The 20,082-nt window shown below is 37.9% G+C and overlaps 1 protein-coding gene across 2 annotated transcripts; it reads left to right on the top strand.

Moving 5' to 3' along the window:
- The first annotated feature begins 747 nt into the window (after positions 1 to 747).
- On the top strand, positions 748 to 15,284 carry LOC117432453 (D(4) dopamine receptor-like). Of its 2 annotated transcripts, none has more exons than XM_034054390.3 (4): positions 748 to 1,609; positions 6,824 to 6,936; positions 9,232 to 9,800; positions 14,561 to 15,284. In XM_034054390.3, exons 1-4 carry the CDS (start codon positions 1,364 to 1,366, stop codon positions 14,761 to 14,763), a joined length of 1,131 nt encoding a protein of 376 aa, XP_033910281.1. In that variant the 5' UTR covers positions 748 to 1,363; the 3' UTR covers positions 14,764 to 15,284. The 2 variants fall into 2 exon arrangements, with proteins under 2 accessions (XP_033910281.1, XP_058858407.1); XM_059002424.1 differs by lacking the exon at positions 748 to 1,609 and adding an exon at positions 1,638 to 5,433 and having other exon boundaries at positions 14,561 to 15,283.
- The last annotated feature ends 4,798 nt before the right edge of the window (positions 15,285 to 20,082 follow it).

The raw sequence follows: 20,082 nt of genomic DNA, 5'->3' as shown, positions 1-20,082 counted from the left end.
TTGACTTCAAACGTCTCACCCCATAAAAAAGACGCCTTCTCTCAAGCTGAATGTCGAGATTTTGGGTTACATTTATTATATCAATTAGATTCGAAAAAGCCTTCAAATAATGCAGCTTGAATATGCATACTGCATTAACAGACCATTGGAAAATGGAAAGGCTGTCAGGCACATGTTAAAATGTCCCTATTTCATCAGGACTGTAGGCACCAGCAGAATTTAAATAGGATGTGCTTCTTGAGCTAAATTGATTTTCTTTTGATTAGTAACATTTATACTGATCTGCAAATAGCTCTTCAATGAGACTGAAAGCACGTTAAAAGATATATAAGTTAACATCGAATTCACTGCAGTTCATCACAATGCTAACGTCCTTGATATATATATATATATATATATATATATATATATATAGAGAGAGAGAGAGAGAGAGAGAGAGAGAGAGAAATACCATGCTACAAAATAAGAAACAAATAACGCGAAAGTGCTTTAAATTAGATATATTAGGGGTGTTCTTTTTTTCTTTCAAAGTGGGAGTTAATTTGTTTAGAGCAAATGAGCCTAAATTAATGCATGCACATTGACATCAGGGCTCGCATTTGGAAACATTAACACATTACAGCAACACGTTATACAGAAGTGATTAGTGTCAAGTGACGGAAAGGAATGTCACCTACAGCTTAGCAGGTCATGATCTCGCTCACATTACGTAAATGCAACGTTCAAGTGTGTAGAAGCTCACGCATTTGCCCATTGGTAAACACACAGAGCCTTATTGACGGGAAGCGCATGCTGGTCGGCAAAGGCAATTCTCTTTACCTTTCAGCTTCAACCGCGAGGCGAGACAAACCCTAAAGAACCTTTTCAGCGTGTACACGTGAACTTGTGTAATATGACTCTTCAAACAAATAGTCTGCTTGCTGCATTACTAAACACACTGTACAAGTTAGTGGCTGATACTGTTACCCTGTGAAGACGTATGAGGGGAAAAAAAAACACGAACGAGACAGATTTGTTGAAGTGGGCTGTGAGTGGGCGTTTGGAACTTGTTAGTTTATTTACGTTTCTCAAGGAGTGCAGTTAAGATTAATTAAACTCTATGAGCTGGTGCTCTGTCCACTGCATGTGGTGCTGAAGATCAAGTCCCTGGAAAATCTGGAAAAAAAGTCATATTGCCTGTCAAAGGAACTGCAGAAAGGTTAAGCACCTAGAAGACTTAAAACAAACCTGAAACTTTCAGTCAAGCGGCTCGATACGATGTCTAGATGAGAGTCTATATAAAAGAAGCCGACCATCTCCGAAGCAAAGGTTGCAGCGTGAGGCTGTGGATCTTTGTTCAACCCAGAGGCTGTTGTCAGCAGACATGCACAGCAACCTTACCGTTACCTCTAACTACACAGAACAGCTACCGGACAGTCATTACATCTTCCCCGCTCTGGTCTTCGGTATATTGCTAATAGTTGTTATAATTTGTGGTAACCTGCTGGTGTGCCTTAGTGTGTGGACAGAAAAAGCTTTAAAAACTACAACCAACTACTTCATAGTCAGTCTGGCAGTGGCAGACCTGCTCCTAGCTGTACTGGTTTTGCCACTTTTCGTTTACTCGGAGGTGAGTAAGTGCATAGCTCCACTCCTCCTAGGTTTTGTGGTAAAAATGAAATACCAAATCATGTTGGCCGACCTGTAAATTAGAGGTTCGTTAAAATAATGCCTGCTTTATCATGTTGGTTCTATGTAACACGTTTTAAAAGCTAACTCACCAATAGTAGTACACTGCGAGTTATCTAATGCTATGTATAGATTGTTTTCATAGATTGACCTACTTTTTGGTTCTTTTCCTAAATTGCTTTTTTTCTAATATAATATATATTTTTATTTATGTATTAACTTTTTAAGAACCTTTTTAAGTATGCACATCTACATGGTACTGTCGCGCAATGGCAATTTTTAAAAACAATGCTTTTGTTTATTACCCAGTTATATATCTCCGTTATATTTCAGTGGTAAAATAACAATGTGGATTATAAAGCCGTTCAGCTCACAATTTACATTTCGTTTTTAAAACCTGTTTAAAAAATAAAATGACCATAGTATATTGTAACGAAGATACATTGTACCAAAAATGTTTGACAAAAAAATATATGATGAGATTAACGCTTTCTTTAAAACACGCAATACAAATCTCTTTCTGGCACTGGGCAACTTGCCATTTTGGGATCTTGCTAACATTCTGTTATAAATATCACAATCTTCCCCAAAGGGGAGATCAGTGTTTGAATCTATCTCATGTAAAATTAGTTTGCTAGTCTTAACTTAGCCCCCAGTGGACAGCACACAACATTCAGCTGCCCCTGCCTGACAGAGGCTCTGGACTAAAGGGGTATTCAGGTAAACATTCAGGTGTGCTCTAACAAACCATGTTGACCTTGTGGTTCATCTTGTAAATTTGCACAGTAGGTTTTCAGTTTACTATGCTTATTCTATGCAACTGTTGTTAATCATGTTTGTTCTTTTACCATGCTTAATAATATTTCCAGTATGGGTTTACTATGCTTTAGCAGACTTTGCTATGCTTTTGCCATGTATACCCCAGTAACCTGAGGGTTTACCCAGCTTAAGTGTCCTTCACTTTCATTTTTAAAAAGACTGTGACAATGTGGGTAAGTGTGTGCAGGTGGATATAATGCAGCAGTGCAGAATAAAACAGACTGACAATAATATTTAGGTGCAAGGGGGTTTATTGATGAACACTGTCCAGAGCTTTATGGCAAACACCTGTAAATAATAATTGTTGTAAAGTGATACAGCAGTGTGTCTCACTTTATTTGTAATCCCTGGGTTTGACTCGCAACCAAAAAGTCCCGTTCTTTATACACCCACATGAAACACAAAACACAGTTAACAGTGAGTGGTTATTAGTGCTTGTGGTGCAAAGACAGTTCTCTGTGAACAAAGGGAACTTACTGGTGTCTGGGTTTGATGCTGGCTGAGTAGTGACAGCTCCGGATCAAGCTAGCAGTCTAAAATAACAAACAGACAGTTTTTACTTTGACAAACAAAACACAACACTCACGTTCTTTTTGATTTTACAGGCTTTTGATTCATTCTAGGTTTTTGCTCTAACCATTTACAAAGGAACAGATCACTTTCACTACGTCCTCTATTTATACCCTCCCTCACGACCCCTTGGTTAACGAGCGCATCCGCTCCTCCAATCCGCAGATGCCACGCCGTTTCCCGTCCGGGTCATTGAGTTTGGGTATCGTAGTTTAGCCCCTTTTCTAGATGGTCGACTTCCACCTAACCCTGGGAATAAACTGTCACGCCATTTAGCCCAGGGTACTCTGTTCCCTTTACACAGCGCCCTCGCAGGTCGGGAGGGAGATCTAACACCAAGAATCATTCGATCTCTGTCACAAAGACACAATGTGCAATTTATTGAGAAGACATCTCTTTAACCAGAGTATCCTAGTATATATTATGACAATGACAGGGGAATTAGAGCAGGGAGGGAAGCAATGGTGATATCAGGGACACCAGGCACAGCAAGGACCACTGGGATGAAATCAGCTCACCTCGGTGGCAGGTTGAATCCAGGTATTAATGGTTCACACCACAAGCTTTGATGGCATGTTTAAACATGTTTAAAACTCCTTGTCTGCCCTTTTGGAACAATCTTCTTTAGGCTGGTCTTGTCAGGGAACAATATTATCCTATTAGCTAATCCACTGTCAGACATGCTACTAAAGGTTATTTTAGGTGTCTGCTTAGAGACCCAGAGACTCACTTACCTGACAAAAAGTAAAACAAAAACAAAACAGAGAAAAATCACAGGCAAAACTAGATGAAGCATGCTATTGAATGATGTTTGTTATGTGTGTGTGTGTGTTTATGTGTCTTATCTTCTTCTAAGGTCTTCAAAGAGCTTACATTAATTAAGACTTCTACAGTAGAAAGTAACAGTGCTCCATTTGAATGTCACTTTTTGTGTTGCACTAGTATCCTTTTTTTCAAAGAGAGAGATAGTTGTGTAATTGTGAAAAGTTAATCTATTCATTGATGTTTTTGCTGATGCAAATATCTACTGTAAAGATTTGTGTTGAAAAATGTGTCAGGATGTTGTACCAGAGCAAGAGCCTATCTGTGAATGGGAGTCTGCACAATATAGGGAGTCCGAACGAAAACACATTCAATTTACTTGAAGTGCACCAAGAAACAAAATAAGAGAAGAGACTGTCTGCAACACAAAACTAGCACATCTCAAAAATGACCAATACCTTTCTTTGCTGAGCAGTTATCATTAACCGATACAGAGATTTAGACAATCATGGACTTCTTTTGTTAGCTTTAGCCAGTTAACACGTCAGGGAATCTTTTCTAACACCAGTATTAATGTGTCCATGACAAACCCATCACAATTTCTCCATACCTCCTGATTTAAAATTACATTACATTTCACAGCAAGTTCCCAGATCTCAATCTCACCAGATAGGGGTCATATGCTTCACAAAGATGGGAGTATTGGTTACCCTCTGAGAAAAATGGATTCATCATGGATCCTACAGCTGTGCAGAAAGCCGCTAAGATAGAGAGCCCTGTGACTTTTTTTTATCCCAGGGGAAATCAGTGCATTACAGTTTACAAAGGTAAGTATTGCCTCTTCATTCTCTGATTGGGTGATTATCCATCATGAGGGGCTATACATTCTTCTGGAGAGGTTGCATGCCGGTCACTTACGAGAAAATAAAAATCAGGAGCTTGTTAATTGATAAATCAAAATGTGCATTATCAAAGCTGTTATCATTTGCATAGATGGATGTTTTCTGAAGGGAATCTTAATGTTTCTCTTAAAAAGAAATCCAAAGACTCTGCAAATCTACATACAGTACATTATAAAGCCACTCCATAGCCTTAAATAAGATAACATATAATTATCTGATCAAATTGGTTATTTAGTTTGGTATTTGTTTTTTACAGGTCTTCAACTCCAGGCAGTTGTTGTTCAAATAAACAAATGCCCTGCCTGGTTCAGTTGAAAATAAAAAGCCTATTTGAGAAACAATACCATTTTCCCTGAAATCAGAAGAGATTTTCTTTGTGTGTGTGTTAGCTTTTTGGGGTTTAATAGTTGGATCTCTCAGCCTTGTCTTGGTTCCCATCAGTGACACCTTCATGAACTCCTAGTTGACTCAGGAAGGCTCAGTAATTCTATTTTGCCCCAAGGAACAAACATGTTGTTGCTTTAAAGTTCAACAGCAGCAATTACTGCTGAAACAGCCTGATGTTTTTTTTCCCCTTAATCGCTGCAGAAAGAATGGAGAAGAGGTTGACCTTTTCACCACAGGAACAGAAGAACTTCATAAGAAAGGATAATAATGCCTTAGGTCACAATAATATTATATGATCTTGACCTCATCCATACCTTAGTTCAAGGTTGGTGTTAAGGCAAGGTTTAGAATAATATAGTAATAGGGGTTCAAAATAATATCTGATACCAGTATATTGAAACATCTAACTTGACTCCAACTTGAACCTCCAATAACCACTATGTTAAAGAACTAAGAACAGCAATCACACCATTTTCTAAAAGTGGAGAATATACCAGATCTTATAGTTCTTATAACTGGGCCATTTCAATACTGCTATGATACTATTTCTAAGTGTGTGATTATGCCTTACTCTGTATTAAGCATTAACATCTGATGCATTACCTGCTAGATAACTGATCACAGTGACTGATCTCAGTTAGCTGTCCTTAGGCAAAGGCATTGGCATATAACGAAAGACAAAGTCAGTTATATAAAGGTAATGAGCACTACCAAGGATATTGATGCTATTGCAGTATAAAGCAAACTAATACTTCTGTGTATGAAGACACTTTTTTATTGGGCTGCATAGCATTGGCTGCTGTTCAAAGCGAGTTTCCAAATTTGGAAGTCCTGTTAGCTTTTATAAAGCATTTATAAACTTTGTATGGGACTCCTTTGTTCCGGTGTAGCAGAATTTCGACAGTCTAAACATCCCTACGGCAATAATCTGTTCAACCCCAGCCCTTAACCTGAAGCCGTGACAAACAGGTTTTAGAGGATCTGCTAGTCTGGATTCAACAGATTTAGCAAACAGAAAAAAGACTAGATTTTCTTTTCATATTCCTTTTACCCACAGGAATCTGAAAGCGAAATGTTGCATCTACAGCTTCACAATTATATTTGAGACAATACTGCCACTATTTAGACCCTTTAAATATCTTTAGTGTTGAAAATCAAACCTCTAAATGGATATGTGAGTCTCTTTAGTGTATTGTTCAGTAAAAATATGTAAAATAGCAGGTAGGATCATATTGTAATGCTTTAAATGACAACAGTTTTTATATTTGCCTGCATTTAAGATTTAAGATGTCAGAGGAAAAATAGCTCTTGCCCTCAACAAAAAAAGCAATGTGCATTTGGGTTTCAAGCCATCTAATGGAGCAGATTTATTCATTTGATTAGAAAAGGGTTGTCCATTATGGCATGTATAATATAAAAATCCAATGGCTTTCAGCCATTAAGGTAAATAGAGAATGTTAATAAACTCTTAGATTGTGAAGCAGCCAATGGTGACTCTAGCAGTCATTAGTCAGATAACTATTGCACTCTGATGCCACTCAGCTGTAAATAGTCAACAAACTATTGCCCTCTGACGTTGCAGGTTTAAATAAACAGGTACTAATGGCATATGTCAAAGCAGACAGGACTGGGTTTTTTTCTGCAGTGACTGGATGACCTTATTATCACTTTGTACTTGCCTGAGAAACATTAAAACCTGTTCTTTCTTTTCATAGTTCCACGGAGGAGTTTGGACCTTAAACACAGTGTTTTGCGATGCGCTGATGACAATGGATGTGATGCTGTGCACTGCCTCAATTTTCAACCTCTGCGCAATAAGTGTCGACCGGTTTGTACTCTTGTTATTTCTCCTGCCTGTATTTTGTTTGCCTTACACTGTATATGTACATCATCGTATATGCCAGTTATGTCACAGTGTAGCTGTGTGTAGTGGATAGGTATCTTGTTCTCATGTGTGGATGATTTTGAATGCATGCTATCTTTTATCAGGCTCCCTGTGCCGACAGAGACCTTATTTTAGGTCCTTGTTGAGCAGCTACAATTTGGAAACCTGTTTTTGCAAAACTGTCTTTTGTGACGCCAGGCATATGTTGATGCCTTCTTTCACCACAGCTGCATTTTGATAATTTACGCACAGGGCAGGCTGCCAAATTATGTTAATGTTGTAAAACGTTAAGTAGCAATACACATAATGCAAGTACAAACTATGCAGTGGAGTTTTTAAAAAAAATAAACTAACTAAATTGAACCAATTGTTTTCGTTTTATCACAAGGGACCTACTATTTATGAGCTCTTCTGTATCAGCATTGTGTGATGATGTCATGTGCAGAAATGACAGTGGGCAAGCCTCTGTTTTTGATGTTTCAATGAAGCAAACTTTTGATCAAACTATCTGAGACGGTGCTTTAGGGTGTCCTATAGGATGTGACGTGCTCCATCACTGTTCACTGAAAACTTTATAAGTGCCTGAATGTCAGGCTGGCGTTTGATTCTTTACGATTCTTTGAAGTCTTTAACTGGCAGGGCAGGGCCGGAAGACTGCTCAGTCTGAAATGTTTAGTAGATCTCCATGCTTTACATGTAAAGGTGACCTCCTTTTTCCATTTTAATTACTGAAATGGAAAATAAACAAACCAGTCAAACTATTGAATCCACCAAATCCAAAGACAACCAATTTTACTGCAGGTGCTGCTTACTTGTCAAACTTTATTACTGGGGAAGGTCCTCATCTCATCATGTAGCCACAAAGGGAAATGTGCATTGATACACCTGTGGAGGTCTGAATCTAATGCTTGGTACAGTGCTTCATCAAATCCAGTAAGTCTAGGGGGTTGCATTTTCAAATATGTTTAACTCAACATATTTGTCTTCCATAATGTCAAGTAGCTGTTATACTGTACCAAGGATACTTTCTTAATCAACCTGCTTAACCCTGTTTCCTATATATATATCTATATATAGATATATATATATATATAATTTTTTTTATCTGAAAATTATTTTTAAAAAAAAAGAAAACTTATAATATTTAAGAGGTACCTAATTAAAGTAGTTTGTCTTCCTACTTTAAAATGAATAGAAAAATATGTCTTGATAGTGATTTACAGATAAAATGAGTACATCTACAATCTCCCAATCTAAATTAATTATGACTCAGCTGTACATGGTCTTTGGGGATTTTGGAACATGAGTAAAATTCATTTCAATGACACTTTAGCACAGAACAGATTTTAATATAAGGCATACCTTTAAAACAAGAGAAGTAGCCTGTTCTTAGCCTTATAATTTCAACTCTAGAGTATAGTGAGGACATTGGAATATAATGCTTTATCTTTGATTTTGTCAGGTAAATCTTTTTTGGTTTTAGAAATGTCTTTTATTTATTGAATAACTGGCTTACTCATTTAAACACTTTGTAGATTTGCCACTAGCCACCAAGTTTGTAATTTGCTTAAGAGGTGTTGATTCCCTTTTCCTAATCCAGGCAGAGTTCTTTCTTGGAGACTGCTTGGTTTATCTTCAATGGCAGTGCTGTGGTTCTGTATTGATGGCACTGGTAGTGCAAAAGTAGCTGATTACTGTTTCCAAGGGTATTTTATAGCAATGTGTGAACGAATACACACAGGTAACCCATTGCAGTACCTACCACTGTACCATTACACATTATGTGCACAGATAGATAGTATATTATTATAAAACAGAAGTTTTAACAAATGCACTGAGCAGAGCTAACATCCAGTAGATTCCTTACGGAGTGGATTCCTTACGGAGTGGATTCCTTACAGAGAGCATCTAGAATCACCTGCTTCTGTAGTTGATCCGGTTTCGAGAAGCAGCTACACTGCTATGTTGGGTAACCCCTTGTGTCCACACAGACACCTTTATGCTGTAAGTCTTCCACAGCACCTATATTGGAGTAAAAAGAAGAATGCAAACGGGGCTATTGTATCAAGGCCACTACATTACAAGCTTCTACAAGTCAGTTAAATGTTTGACAAAACACTGTACATTGTCCAACGACATCACACCCTACAGAAGTACTAGTAGTGAGCAGCTTTAAGGAATAAATCCACACCTACATTTTCTGCTTGCATGACTTTCTAAAACATCTCTCTTTTGCAGGTTCATTGCCGTGTCCATTCCTCTAAACTATAACAGAAAGCACATCGACCAGAGACAAATAATTCTGCTCTCCACCACCTGGATTTTTGCATTAGCCGTGGCTTCCCCTGTGATCTTTGGGATAAACCATGTTCCTGACAGGGACCCGACCTTGTGTAAGCTGGAGGACAATAATTACATCATTTATTCCTCGGTTTGTTCCTTCTTCATTCCCTGCCCCATCATGCTGCTCCTGTACTGCCTGATGTTCCGGGGTTTAAAGAAGTGGGAGGAGGCACGCAAAACCAAGCTGAAGAACAGCATGCACGCCTCCATGAAGTTTCAAAGCGGACACTCCCTGCCTCAGTGCCCCCCTCCAGCTATCGAGAGGGATCCGGCTGATGTCAAACTGAAGGAACTCAATCGCTATTCTCATCCAGACTGCACATTTCCTAAGGAGTATAAGGATGGCCACACACAGACGATAGCATTACCAAAGCTGAAGTGTGTCCAGGCACCCTCTAAGAAGAAGCGAGCCAAAATCAACGGGCGGGAGAGGAAGGCAATGAAGGTGCTCCCGGTAGTTGTTGGTGAGTGTCCTGAGCTTTATCAGGAGTGCTCTTACTTACTCTTACTGTTTGTTTGGTTGCTTTCATGTATGCTTGAAAAGTTGTCGGACTGCTTGGTTAAGCGGCATGTTCCTGTGTTTTGAAAAGGGAATTCAGGCAGGAAATGATGTCAGAGTGCCATTACTCGTTATCATACTCGTATTAATCATACCATACCATACCATACCATACATATTTAATTTATATAGCATCCTTCATATGGAAGCATCTCAGGTCATTTTACAAAAATAAACAACAAGACAAAAGAGCTACAAACTGCTCGCTCGTGAAAGGCCGAATCCAAGAAATATGTTTTGAGCTTAATTTAAAAATAGTGACATTCTCAGCATTCAGGATACAATCTGAAAGTGTTCCAAAGTGAAGGAGCTCGAACACTATCATAAGGTTATTGGACCGACACTAGTAGAAGTGAATGGGCAGAAGATGGAATCTAACCCAGACACATTTAATATATCAGTCACAAAGTCCAGCTATAATTTTTCTCATCAAAATAATCCTTTGTTAACGCCATTGGGATAGTCATTGAAAAGAGGAAAATAGTGGATGACGAGAATAGTGGCTGTGATGTGGCACATTGTGATGTCACCATTTAGAATTGACTTTGCAGTTAAAGGGAATTCCAAGAGGTGCCTCAGGTCTGATTTATTGAAAGCAGGTGGCATCAGCCATACCGATTTTGAGAATGGCTGAAAGATCATCAGCAGTTGATGAAACAGTATTGGGTGGAAATATTAACAACAAATTTTAAAAATAATTATATATTATTTATAGCAGACTGCAGTACCTCATGTGGCCAAATACATATTTTAACAGTGTTGATATTTAAACTTAGCACATCCTGAATGGGACAAGGTAAAAGCACATCTAAATTTGAGCACCTTTAAAGCAGACAGGCAGACAGACATACATACAGAGCAAATGATACACAGGGACACAATATAAACCTGTTTCTGATCCTTAGTTTAATTCTCATTCTGGTAAAAATTCAAGGGATCATCTTTTGAAGATTCAAGGTATGAAAGAACCTAACAAGGAAATGACAAGACTCTGAAATTTAAAAAAAAAAAAATCAATGCTTAAGATTTATATAAATGATGTGCAAGGCATGCAACCTTATCCTCCTATGATCCCTGTATCATCTCCTGCATTAAAAACATTTTTGTTGCTTGATCCAGGTTTGAGTCTGAGATTAATTCCACCGAGCAGCGCCAGAGAAATTACATTGCAGCAGCACATTTTATTTTAAAAGCCCATCTCACGAAGCCTGGAAGCCTGACAGAATTAGTTTTACTTTAGTTTACAGTAGTTTCCATTCCTGTGCTTATTATACCTTGTTATGCTTTTACATTCATGCAGCACTTTTATAAGGATAAGAATAGACTAACAGCACCCAGACATATACTGTACTTATCAAATCAGGCTGCAATGTCTAACACTGAAGTAGATGCGGCTCCAGAAAAGCATTAAAACAAGTTGTCTGCAGGATTACGAATATCACAGCATCTAATAATCAACAGCTCCTGATATTAATGGCTGTGAGTTACTCATTGAAATCCTACTGATCTGCTTCTTCTGGACCTTAAACATTAGAAATGTTGTTCTCAGCTTGTAAGCTTAATCATTAACCCTTACTTGTATGGAACAGTACTGTCATAAAATAGCCTGCCCATTGACTTATTGCTCAGTATGATATTGAATATCTGTGTACATTTTAACATACAATATACTCCCCTAGAGAAGAGCTGTCAAACACAAGGCCCAGGGGCTCAGTCAAATTCAGACCCCGAAGGAGTTTGAGGCCTCTGGGTTAATAGGTTTTAAATTTTTCTTACTTAAAATGTATGATGCAGCAGGTGTACTACATACAGGGACCTGACAAATGTATTGACTTTTTCCAGCTTGCTTGCATCGTTGGTATTGCATCATTTAAAATCTAATTACAAGTCCCTTCCACCCTTTGAAAATATATTTCAGTTAGGCAGATGGATTTCAGTTTAATATTTTACATGATAGCTATATTTTATGGGTTTTTTTGTTCTTATTTAATCATCCAACAACAATTAACATTCCTCTAAAACATTCCAAATTAATAAAAGCAAGTCACTTTTTTTTTCTAGATGGGAATCAAATGTCAAATTACAATGCGGTCGTTGATACATTTTTAGATAACCCTCTTTCGAGAGTTTGAAAACGCTTGATCTCTGAGCTTGTCTTGTCTCCACAGTCACAGAAATCGAAACATATGCACAGTGTGATTTTTCTCTCTGTGGTGTACCGTGGCAAAGCATGGTGAAAGGTAAAACATAAAAGAAACCTGATTGGGGATAGCCCCAGGGGAAGGAGTCCCTCTGCAGACAGTTCATATTTAACATAACAAATATAACAGCACACTTTGCATTTAATTGCTTACAGAAATGTTTGGACAGTGAAGAGTTAGACTGCACATAACAATGTATACGCTATGTTAAAATTATAGCTGTGGAATACCAGATAAAGTGCTTTTAGAGTTCCAGTACATTAGTTAGCCCATTTGGAGATGGATGTCTGTTTCTGTTGTGTTGCTGTGATTCATTTGCAGTATATTACGTAAACTTAGTACAGCCAATTATTGCATAACAGACATGGGTTACCCATAACGCCACTGTGTGTTGCTCACGCTTTGCTTTGCTTTTACTGTGGCATACCTCTCCATTATACATCTGTTGTAGCTACACCTTGGCTTAACTTATTTAACTACACTAAACTTCCAGAAGGATAATATTAGCTACACAATGAAGTGTAGTCCCTTTACTTTGCTTATTATGTGGTGCATTTTAAACTTTTCTTATTAAAATAAAAAAATCACTTTCAAAACTGTCAGAAAGTTTCGAATTTAGGGCAGCCTTCACCTCTGTTATTCAATCACTGTAGAATAATCCCCCTTTTAGTCTTCTGAGATCAAATCCTTTAAGCACAGAAATCTTCAAGGAATGCATGAGCATTGGCTGGTTATACTTAGGTCTTTTAGTTAAGCCGGTTATGTCAATTGCAATTGGCCAGGATTGGGAAGAAACTAATTATCAAGCAAACCGTGCATCTTTGCAATCCCAGCAGAAAGAGGTTCATAAGTGGAGAAATATTTTTCGGCTGCGATGCAGTGCCAATTAGTTTGAAGAAGAAACTCTTACATACAGTTTATCTGCAAAAAAAATACACCAAACAGACAGTTACCTCCAGTCAGACCCCAGGAGTTAACCATCACAATATCTCAATTTATTGTAAGTCATATTTGCCATGAATGAACTGTTAAAGGAGTTTATAATAGTTGGACTGATTTTAATACATGCCATTTTACACCACAACTCAGATGCAAAGCAAGAATCTAAATCAGTAAATTAACTGCAAACATGCTCTGCCACACTTTTCAGCAATTTTCAACAACAAAAAAAGAATATTAGTGTTAAAAAGTGACAAAGAACAAAACTATTGACGAGACCTCCAAAGTCTCCTAATGCCACTTAAAATGTCAGTTCTTTCTATAAAACACGAGGCAGAGGAGCTGTCTATGCAGCTAATCCATAGCTCTTCTTTCTGAGATCATCTATAAATAGAAATAGATTACACCAGTGTAAGACTTCCAATTCGATTGCTTAGTCAAAACCCACTACTGGTTCAAGTGAAACTTTTCCATTCCACTTTTTAATACTTGATCCTTCTTGCTGCAGATCGTTCATACATACAGCAGTTTAGTCATTTTAATTTAAGTTTCAGAACAAATATTAGTTCAAGAAATTAGATTAGGTAAAACATATAAGAAATGTTGACTGGTGTCTTCATCAGTACATTTGATACATTTCAAAATACAGGTACTTTAAGTGTGGTATCCATTTGTTAATATTATGTCTGTGCAGGCTAGTACATTTAAAAACATTGTATATATTGGGCTTAAAACCTGCTAGATGCAGTAAGTTCCTCTTCAACGCAGACCACAATGAAGTATTTGAAATATAATTCAGCACATGTCATAAAAATGTTCAAGTGAATGGTAAAACTCTTTGCTGGTCATGTAAACCTAGTTCAGAAATATGCTTTATGCCATTTTAAATGACTTGCAGCAGTCTTGTGTTTTATAAGTTATAGCTTGTTTATAACTGAACCAATACTAATTCTGATCCAGTCTAACAAAGAGATGTATCCAGAGAGCCGCTCATTAAGATCAGCAGTTCAGCATCTCAATCCTGGAGCCGAGATTGCATGGTCATGGTCATTTTGAAAGATCAGATTGAAAGAATGTTGATACCCATTACTTTGGACCGATGTGTATGTTTAAAACAAAAGCTGTCAAAGCCTCCTAGGTCCGTTTGGCAGTGAAAAGTGGTTTTACTGTAAGACCTAAGCGTTGTCCTTACTGCAGGGGCTCCTGGCGGTTTGAGCCATCAACCCTGTCTGCTGTTCTGTACAGCTCAGTTATCACAGCCCCAGGCACTCCCCCACTGCACACTCAGTACCGTATCCGGATATCCAGACTGCTTGCACTGTTACTACTTTAAGCATCTAATTAACAATTCTTAAAGGCAAACAAAAAAAAAAGGTAAAAACCCACTGCAGAGGTATTAACTTTTTGGCTAGCCAGAAGTTCGGAGACCATACATGTAACAATAAGTAACAGATTTTTAATTTGAAATATGTTGGAAATATGGAATACATGGATTCAGAGTTTCCTGTTTTCTTGTGTATTTCAGGTGTGTTTCTTCTCTGCTGGACTCCGTTTTTTGTGGTGCACATCACAAGAGCACTGTGCGAGTCCTGTGACATCTCCCCAGAGCTCATGAGCATCGTAACCTGGCTGGGGTACGTGAACAGTGCGTTGAACCCCATCATCTACACCGTCTTCAACACCGAATTTAGGAACTTTTTCGGCAAATTTTTGCGCAGTTGCTGTTAACAAGCAATCTGATATGTACTGTAAGAAAGAGCGTAATGAAACTGCATTGTATAGTATATTAAAATATATTTCTTGTCACAATAACTTTGTTTTGTACTCTTATTTTGTCGAGTTGTTTACGGTGCTGTAATATTTTTATATAGCTTGCATAGAAAAAGCAGGAGTTGGTTTGTTTGTTCCAGTGCAATGTGAAAGCTTACAGCTCAGTAAAGAAATCTGCATGTGAACTTTTTTTTTTTTTTTTTTGCACTGGAGTGTGATTTGAATTAAAAAATAACTGACTCCATATGGGAAAATGCCCTAAGAGTCATAACTGCTGTGGAAAAAAACCCAAAGAAACTTGCCAGAGGGAACCATATGATGTACAACAAAACCAATGTCATCCGCATGGACACTCTGAACTGTATGAATGATTGAGATACAGAGTAACTGAGACCAAGAATTCCACAGCCACCATACCACTTACTGATAATATAGATCAAAAGTTCTTAGGAATCTAAGTTGTGCTGTTTTTGCTTACATTAAATACAAGCTGTATTTTAGAATGGGGTGTATTTTTTTTATACTAAACATAACAGTAACAGTAGATTGTAAAAAGTATTTTATAGTTAAGCAGGTATGGATTCCAATGAAAACAATCATTTTAAAGGTCTGGTGTCACAGGGGCTTAATCGCATACAGAATTAGCACATACAGAATGTCTAATGGGAAGGAAAATCTTGATCTATTAATATATGCACATTCAGAATTCTTTAGGAGCTTTTAACCAAAGATGGTTATGTCATTAGTTACAATCAAACTCATCAATCTGGTCACCTGCCAACTGAAGAACTTTTTTAAAAAAAAGATCCAGACTCCAGCCTTACATTCATGATGCATAATTCATGATGTGTATTGAAATGAACAATCTTGGAGTTATCATATCTTAGTTGGGCCTTGTCAGGACTTGATGGGGGACCTTAGTAGGGGCACAGCACTGTGCTGTAGAAGGTGCCATACCTTTGCTTAAACCAAGGTCCTGTCTAGTGTAGGGGCCTGTCCTGTGCACTAGAGCGGCCATTTTTAAAATAACTTTGAAACAGACTTTAAAGTCATAAGTGTAAAAAGTTGTCAGGATGTTAGCAATGAAAAGAGAAATTCCAGGTACATTATTTAAACAGTTGTAGCAACACTTGGGGACATATAATGCTATATTTGTCGGAACCCTGCTACCTCCTATTTAATGCCCACTGTATGTACTAGTACTGGTACGAGTTTTGTACCAGTGGTCCCCGTATGCTATTTTATCACTCTGTGTAACTTCATTTCCAGCAGTAGCAAACTGAAATTAGAAAGCTTTTTAATCCTCAATGTTTTTTAGTAGGGGTCCCCCAGTAGAGTGTGGGTGAGTCAAGCATTCTGAAACTTGCTGGTTCAAACCCTGTTCACACCCGATTGCAGATCTTGACTTCTTTGCAGATACATTAGGAATAGAGATTGGATGTTTAAATTAAGTCCTCCTGAATCAATATAAGGGTTGTAGGGTGGCTTTCAAATTGGGTGCTTGAATTTATATGGGTGAAATAGGCTTACCTGACTGGACACTTTACATTTGATTTCCATTACATGAGAGAAGGTGTTAAAACTTCATGCTGATATTGGACTCAGCTCTCGCCATGATAAGCACCAACTAAGACATAGCTTATTTTTCTGTAAACTAATGTGATCCATCTGTGTTCCCTTTCATCTGATGATGTAGATCTCCTTCTGTCTGGTGTTGATGGCTGAAGTGTAATGCTGGCTCCAGGGATCAGCCTGTTTTGCCTCCCTGGCGCATCAGCACACACAACGGCTGCAATGCTGGCTCCAGGGATCAACCACAGTGTGGCCTCCTTAGCACTAGCCCACGACACCTTACAAGGGCTCGACAGTGATTCTGGGGTCCCAGCATCACCCCGCTCCATCCCCCACTCAGCTAAGTCCCGCTTACTTACCTTCCTGTCCATCAACGTTGCTTTCTTTCTACTGTGCTTGAGGTCTCCAACCAGAATCTTTTCGTCTCAACCAGAGCCAGTTGCTGCTCCTCTCTGCTGCTTCAGATAAGTTCTTCACTATGCGTCGCAACTCTTGACCATTGAATCTGATGTCTCTGAGAAACCGGGTTGTGGAGTGTGCCACAAATCCTCGACAACCCACCTCCACTGGGTTTTGCATTTTATAGGAATCACGTATATACCGATAATTGTAAATGTAACAGCTTTGTATAATCAAGTTTTAAAACTATATGGGACACTAAACCTTGAAACAGATTGAGGATGCCTTGTCTAAAGATATCAGCCAAGTTTCTACTGTAGTCAAATTGGGTTGATTAGGCAGGGCAAGGTCACATGGCAGTCATACATTAATAATAGGAGCTCCTGTTCTCTTACACTGATCCATTAAATCAAGTGTACTATTGTGTGCTGCTTAATTTCATTTATATATTTATTTATACAGCACAGCTCTGCTTTATTTCTCAGTTATTATTATATATGATACACTGTAGGTTGGTTATCTGAATATGACTTTTGCCTAGAACCAAAGCTGGGTTAATATCCTTAGGATAATTAAATCCACAAAGTAGAAACAGCATTTTGACACACAGCAGAACAACAAAGAAACTACTGACAGACAAAATGTAGCATTTCAAATTAAAACATTATTTAAAAATAAATAAATAAAATGGATTTTTTTTTTTAACTCAATAAAACCAATCACAACAACCACTAGTCTTTTTTTTTCTTTTAATAGACAAAAAAATGAAATCAGACTCCAATCCCTTCTGTGATCTGATTAGACTGGTTGTTTGATTAGAGTTTCTGACTCAGCAGCACAATAGCTGCTTTATATCAAGCCTGCTTTGAGGGCATGCTTATGACAGATCATAGGGATTAGCATCAAGGTTAGACATTTGTTGAGTAGTGTACTCAGCTTATCTGTGGGATGGGGGTTACAGAAAAAGTCACGCAAATTCATTAGGGAAGGAAATGAATACAACCAACAACAGCAAGAGACAGGAAACCGCACATGCTGGCCCAGTTCTGAGGAAAAGAAAAAATACAGGAAGGTGTAACAGTGAAATTGTACCCATATGAACATCCCTTATGCAGTAAGACTACTTTTAACATCTTTACATTTTCTACTGAAGATATATATATTTTAAAGGATAAATTAAATACAGTCAATTCACATATCTGGGACAACTACTTCCCAAAGGGAAGCCCAGGAAACCCTTATAAAAGTTTACCACAGCAAATTCACATGGTAATTTAACCCATGGTTATACTATGCATTGATCATAGTTTACCTTTCTGGGCTTTACAATGCTTACCTATGTTATTTTACTAGTGGTAAGAGGTGGTGGAGAACACGCAGGGTTACATGTACAAGCTATTTGGGTTGAGCTCTTAAAAGGTTAACTAGAATCCATACAAGGAGGTTGTTTGCCTGTGGAACTAATTTGCATATTGTTAATAAAATGTGTTGGAAAAGATGAAACACCCTTCTGGCACTTCTGGCAGATGGAAAAAAATCCTAACACTGAAGCATACATTTTCTCTATTATGGAATGCATCAACATATGTCATGAATGTATCGAGTTTTAACAATTTGTGCCCTGCACTTTTTTTTTAAGACCAAAATTGTTTCCCTTAGAAGATTCTCAAGAGACATCGCTCCAGGCATGGCATTATATAGATGGAATTATCAATTTTGTAGACATACACTTAGCATGCTTTTTTCATCCAAAAATCTAAATAATTTATTATTAGGAGAGGAGTAATTTGATTTATAGCGCTATGAATTATTTAGATACACACGTGAATCCTTTATCTGATTCTCATTTAGTAAACCCTGAATATTAATGCAAAGGACTGGCTGGATGTCTGACAAGCAAGGGGGAGCCATGATGTCTTTCTGTTCAGTGCTCAACCTGCTCACAATTTCAATTTGCCTGTGGTCACCACTGAAAAACTGTACATAGATTTCTTAAAGGAATTCTTAATGACATTGTTTAAAGTGGTTTACCCCCCCCACCCCTCTGTAGGACCCCCATCATGAGTGTTATATTCAATATTCAATATTCAAATATTATTACTATTTACCTTTTTACAACAATTGCAATAATTATGAGTGGTTCAGGGTTATGTTGCTCCAGCACTTTACTTTGAGCTTTCCAGGAGTGTGTTTGATCAGTCTTTCTCAATTTTCCAGATTTAAAGTTACTCCTGTGAATAAAGCACACAATTTCCACGTATCCTATCTTGCCGGGGGGGGGGGTTAGCTTCATTTAAAGAGTGATTTCCAGAAGGTGGACGTGAAAATTTGATAATGTATTTGAAACCTTTGAGGATGGAATCCTGTCATTGACAAAATGATGAATGAACCATTGATCTTAATAACCTTTAAAACCTAGAGTTAATTCCCGTGTTCCAAAACACATTGTAACCTTTAAACAGGATCGAAGATTCGTGTCCTGGCTGTGGGGAGTTGCAGATCTTCGATGGGGATTCCACATTGACTCTGGCGTTGCTGCGGGTTAGGGAAATCAAATCCTCAGGAACTGTTTCTCATCACTGCGCTGTAGCGTACTCGAACGGCCAGGTGTCTGGTGAGCTCAAAGTGTAAGAAACTCAACCCAAAGTTCAATCTACCAGGAAAAAAAAAAAAAACACAACTCTCACTACCACAGACCCAATACAAATTCCACAGCCTTCCAATAATACCCAGAGGATATTAATAATCCTATTACTGGTTAAATAAGGTCAAGTACACATCACACAGGATTTTCATTGCTGCTTATTCTGCTTATTTCACAGATCATGTTGTGTAGAACTTGGAGGGCCAAATGACAAAATAAAAATAAAAATGATATTCTTACAAATTTGTAACCATTTGAAGTTACTACAAAACATTCCCCTAGTCCTCTCCAACTCTCATTGATGCAATGTATAAAACTGTACAAATTCAGCGGCTATAATCTTGTTAGATAATAGCTTGTTACGTTCAGTGCTCACATTGCCTCGTTTATTAATACATTAACTGCTCGGTAAAGCACCACACTTGTGCACACAGGGTAGTGTTCATGTTAAGATAAGCCAGTAGGACTGCCTCTACAGAACTTAGTAAGTAATATTGTTGTGGGAAAGGGGAAGAGTCCATCTACCGTAAAATCTCACATGAGCAGAAAATGAAGTTTGGCTTCATATTTATGCATCTGTCAGACTACGATTGAAGATGAGTGCAAACGGATTTGTAACAGATTCTCCTTATAAAGTGTAATTTTCCCTACAGTTAACCTAC

The sequence above is a fragment of the Acipenser ruthenus genome, chromosome 27 (genome assembly GCF_902713425.1).
Source record: "Acipenser ruthenus chromosome 27, fAciRut3.2 maternal haplotype, whole genome shotgun sequence".
Lineage (NCBI taxonomy): Eukaryota > Metazoa > Chordata > Actinopteri > Acipenseriformes > Acipenseridae > Acipenser > Acipenser ruthenus.
This window is presented reverse-complemented; position numbering and strand designations above follow the sequence as displayed.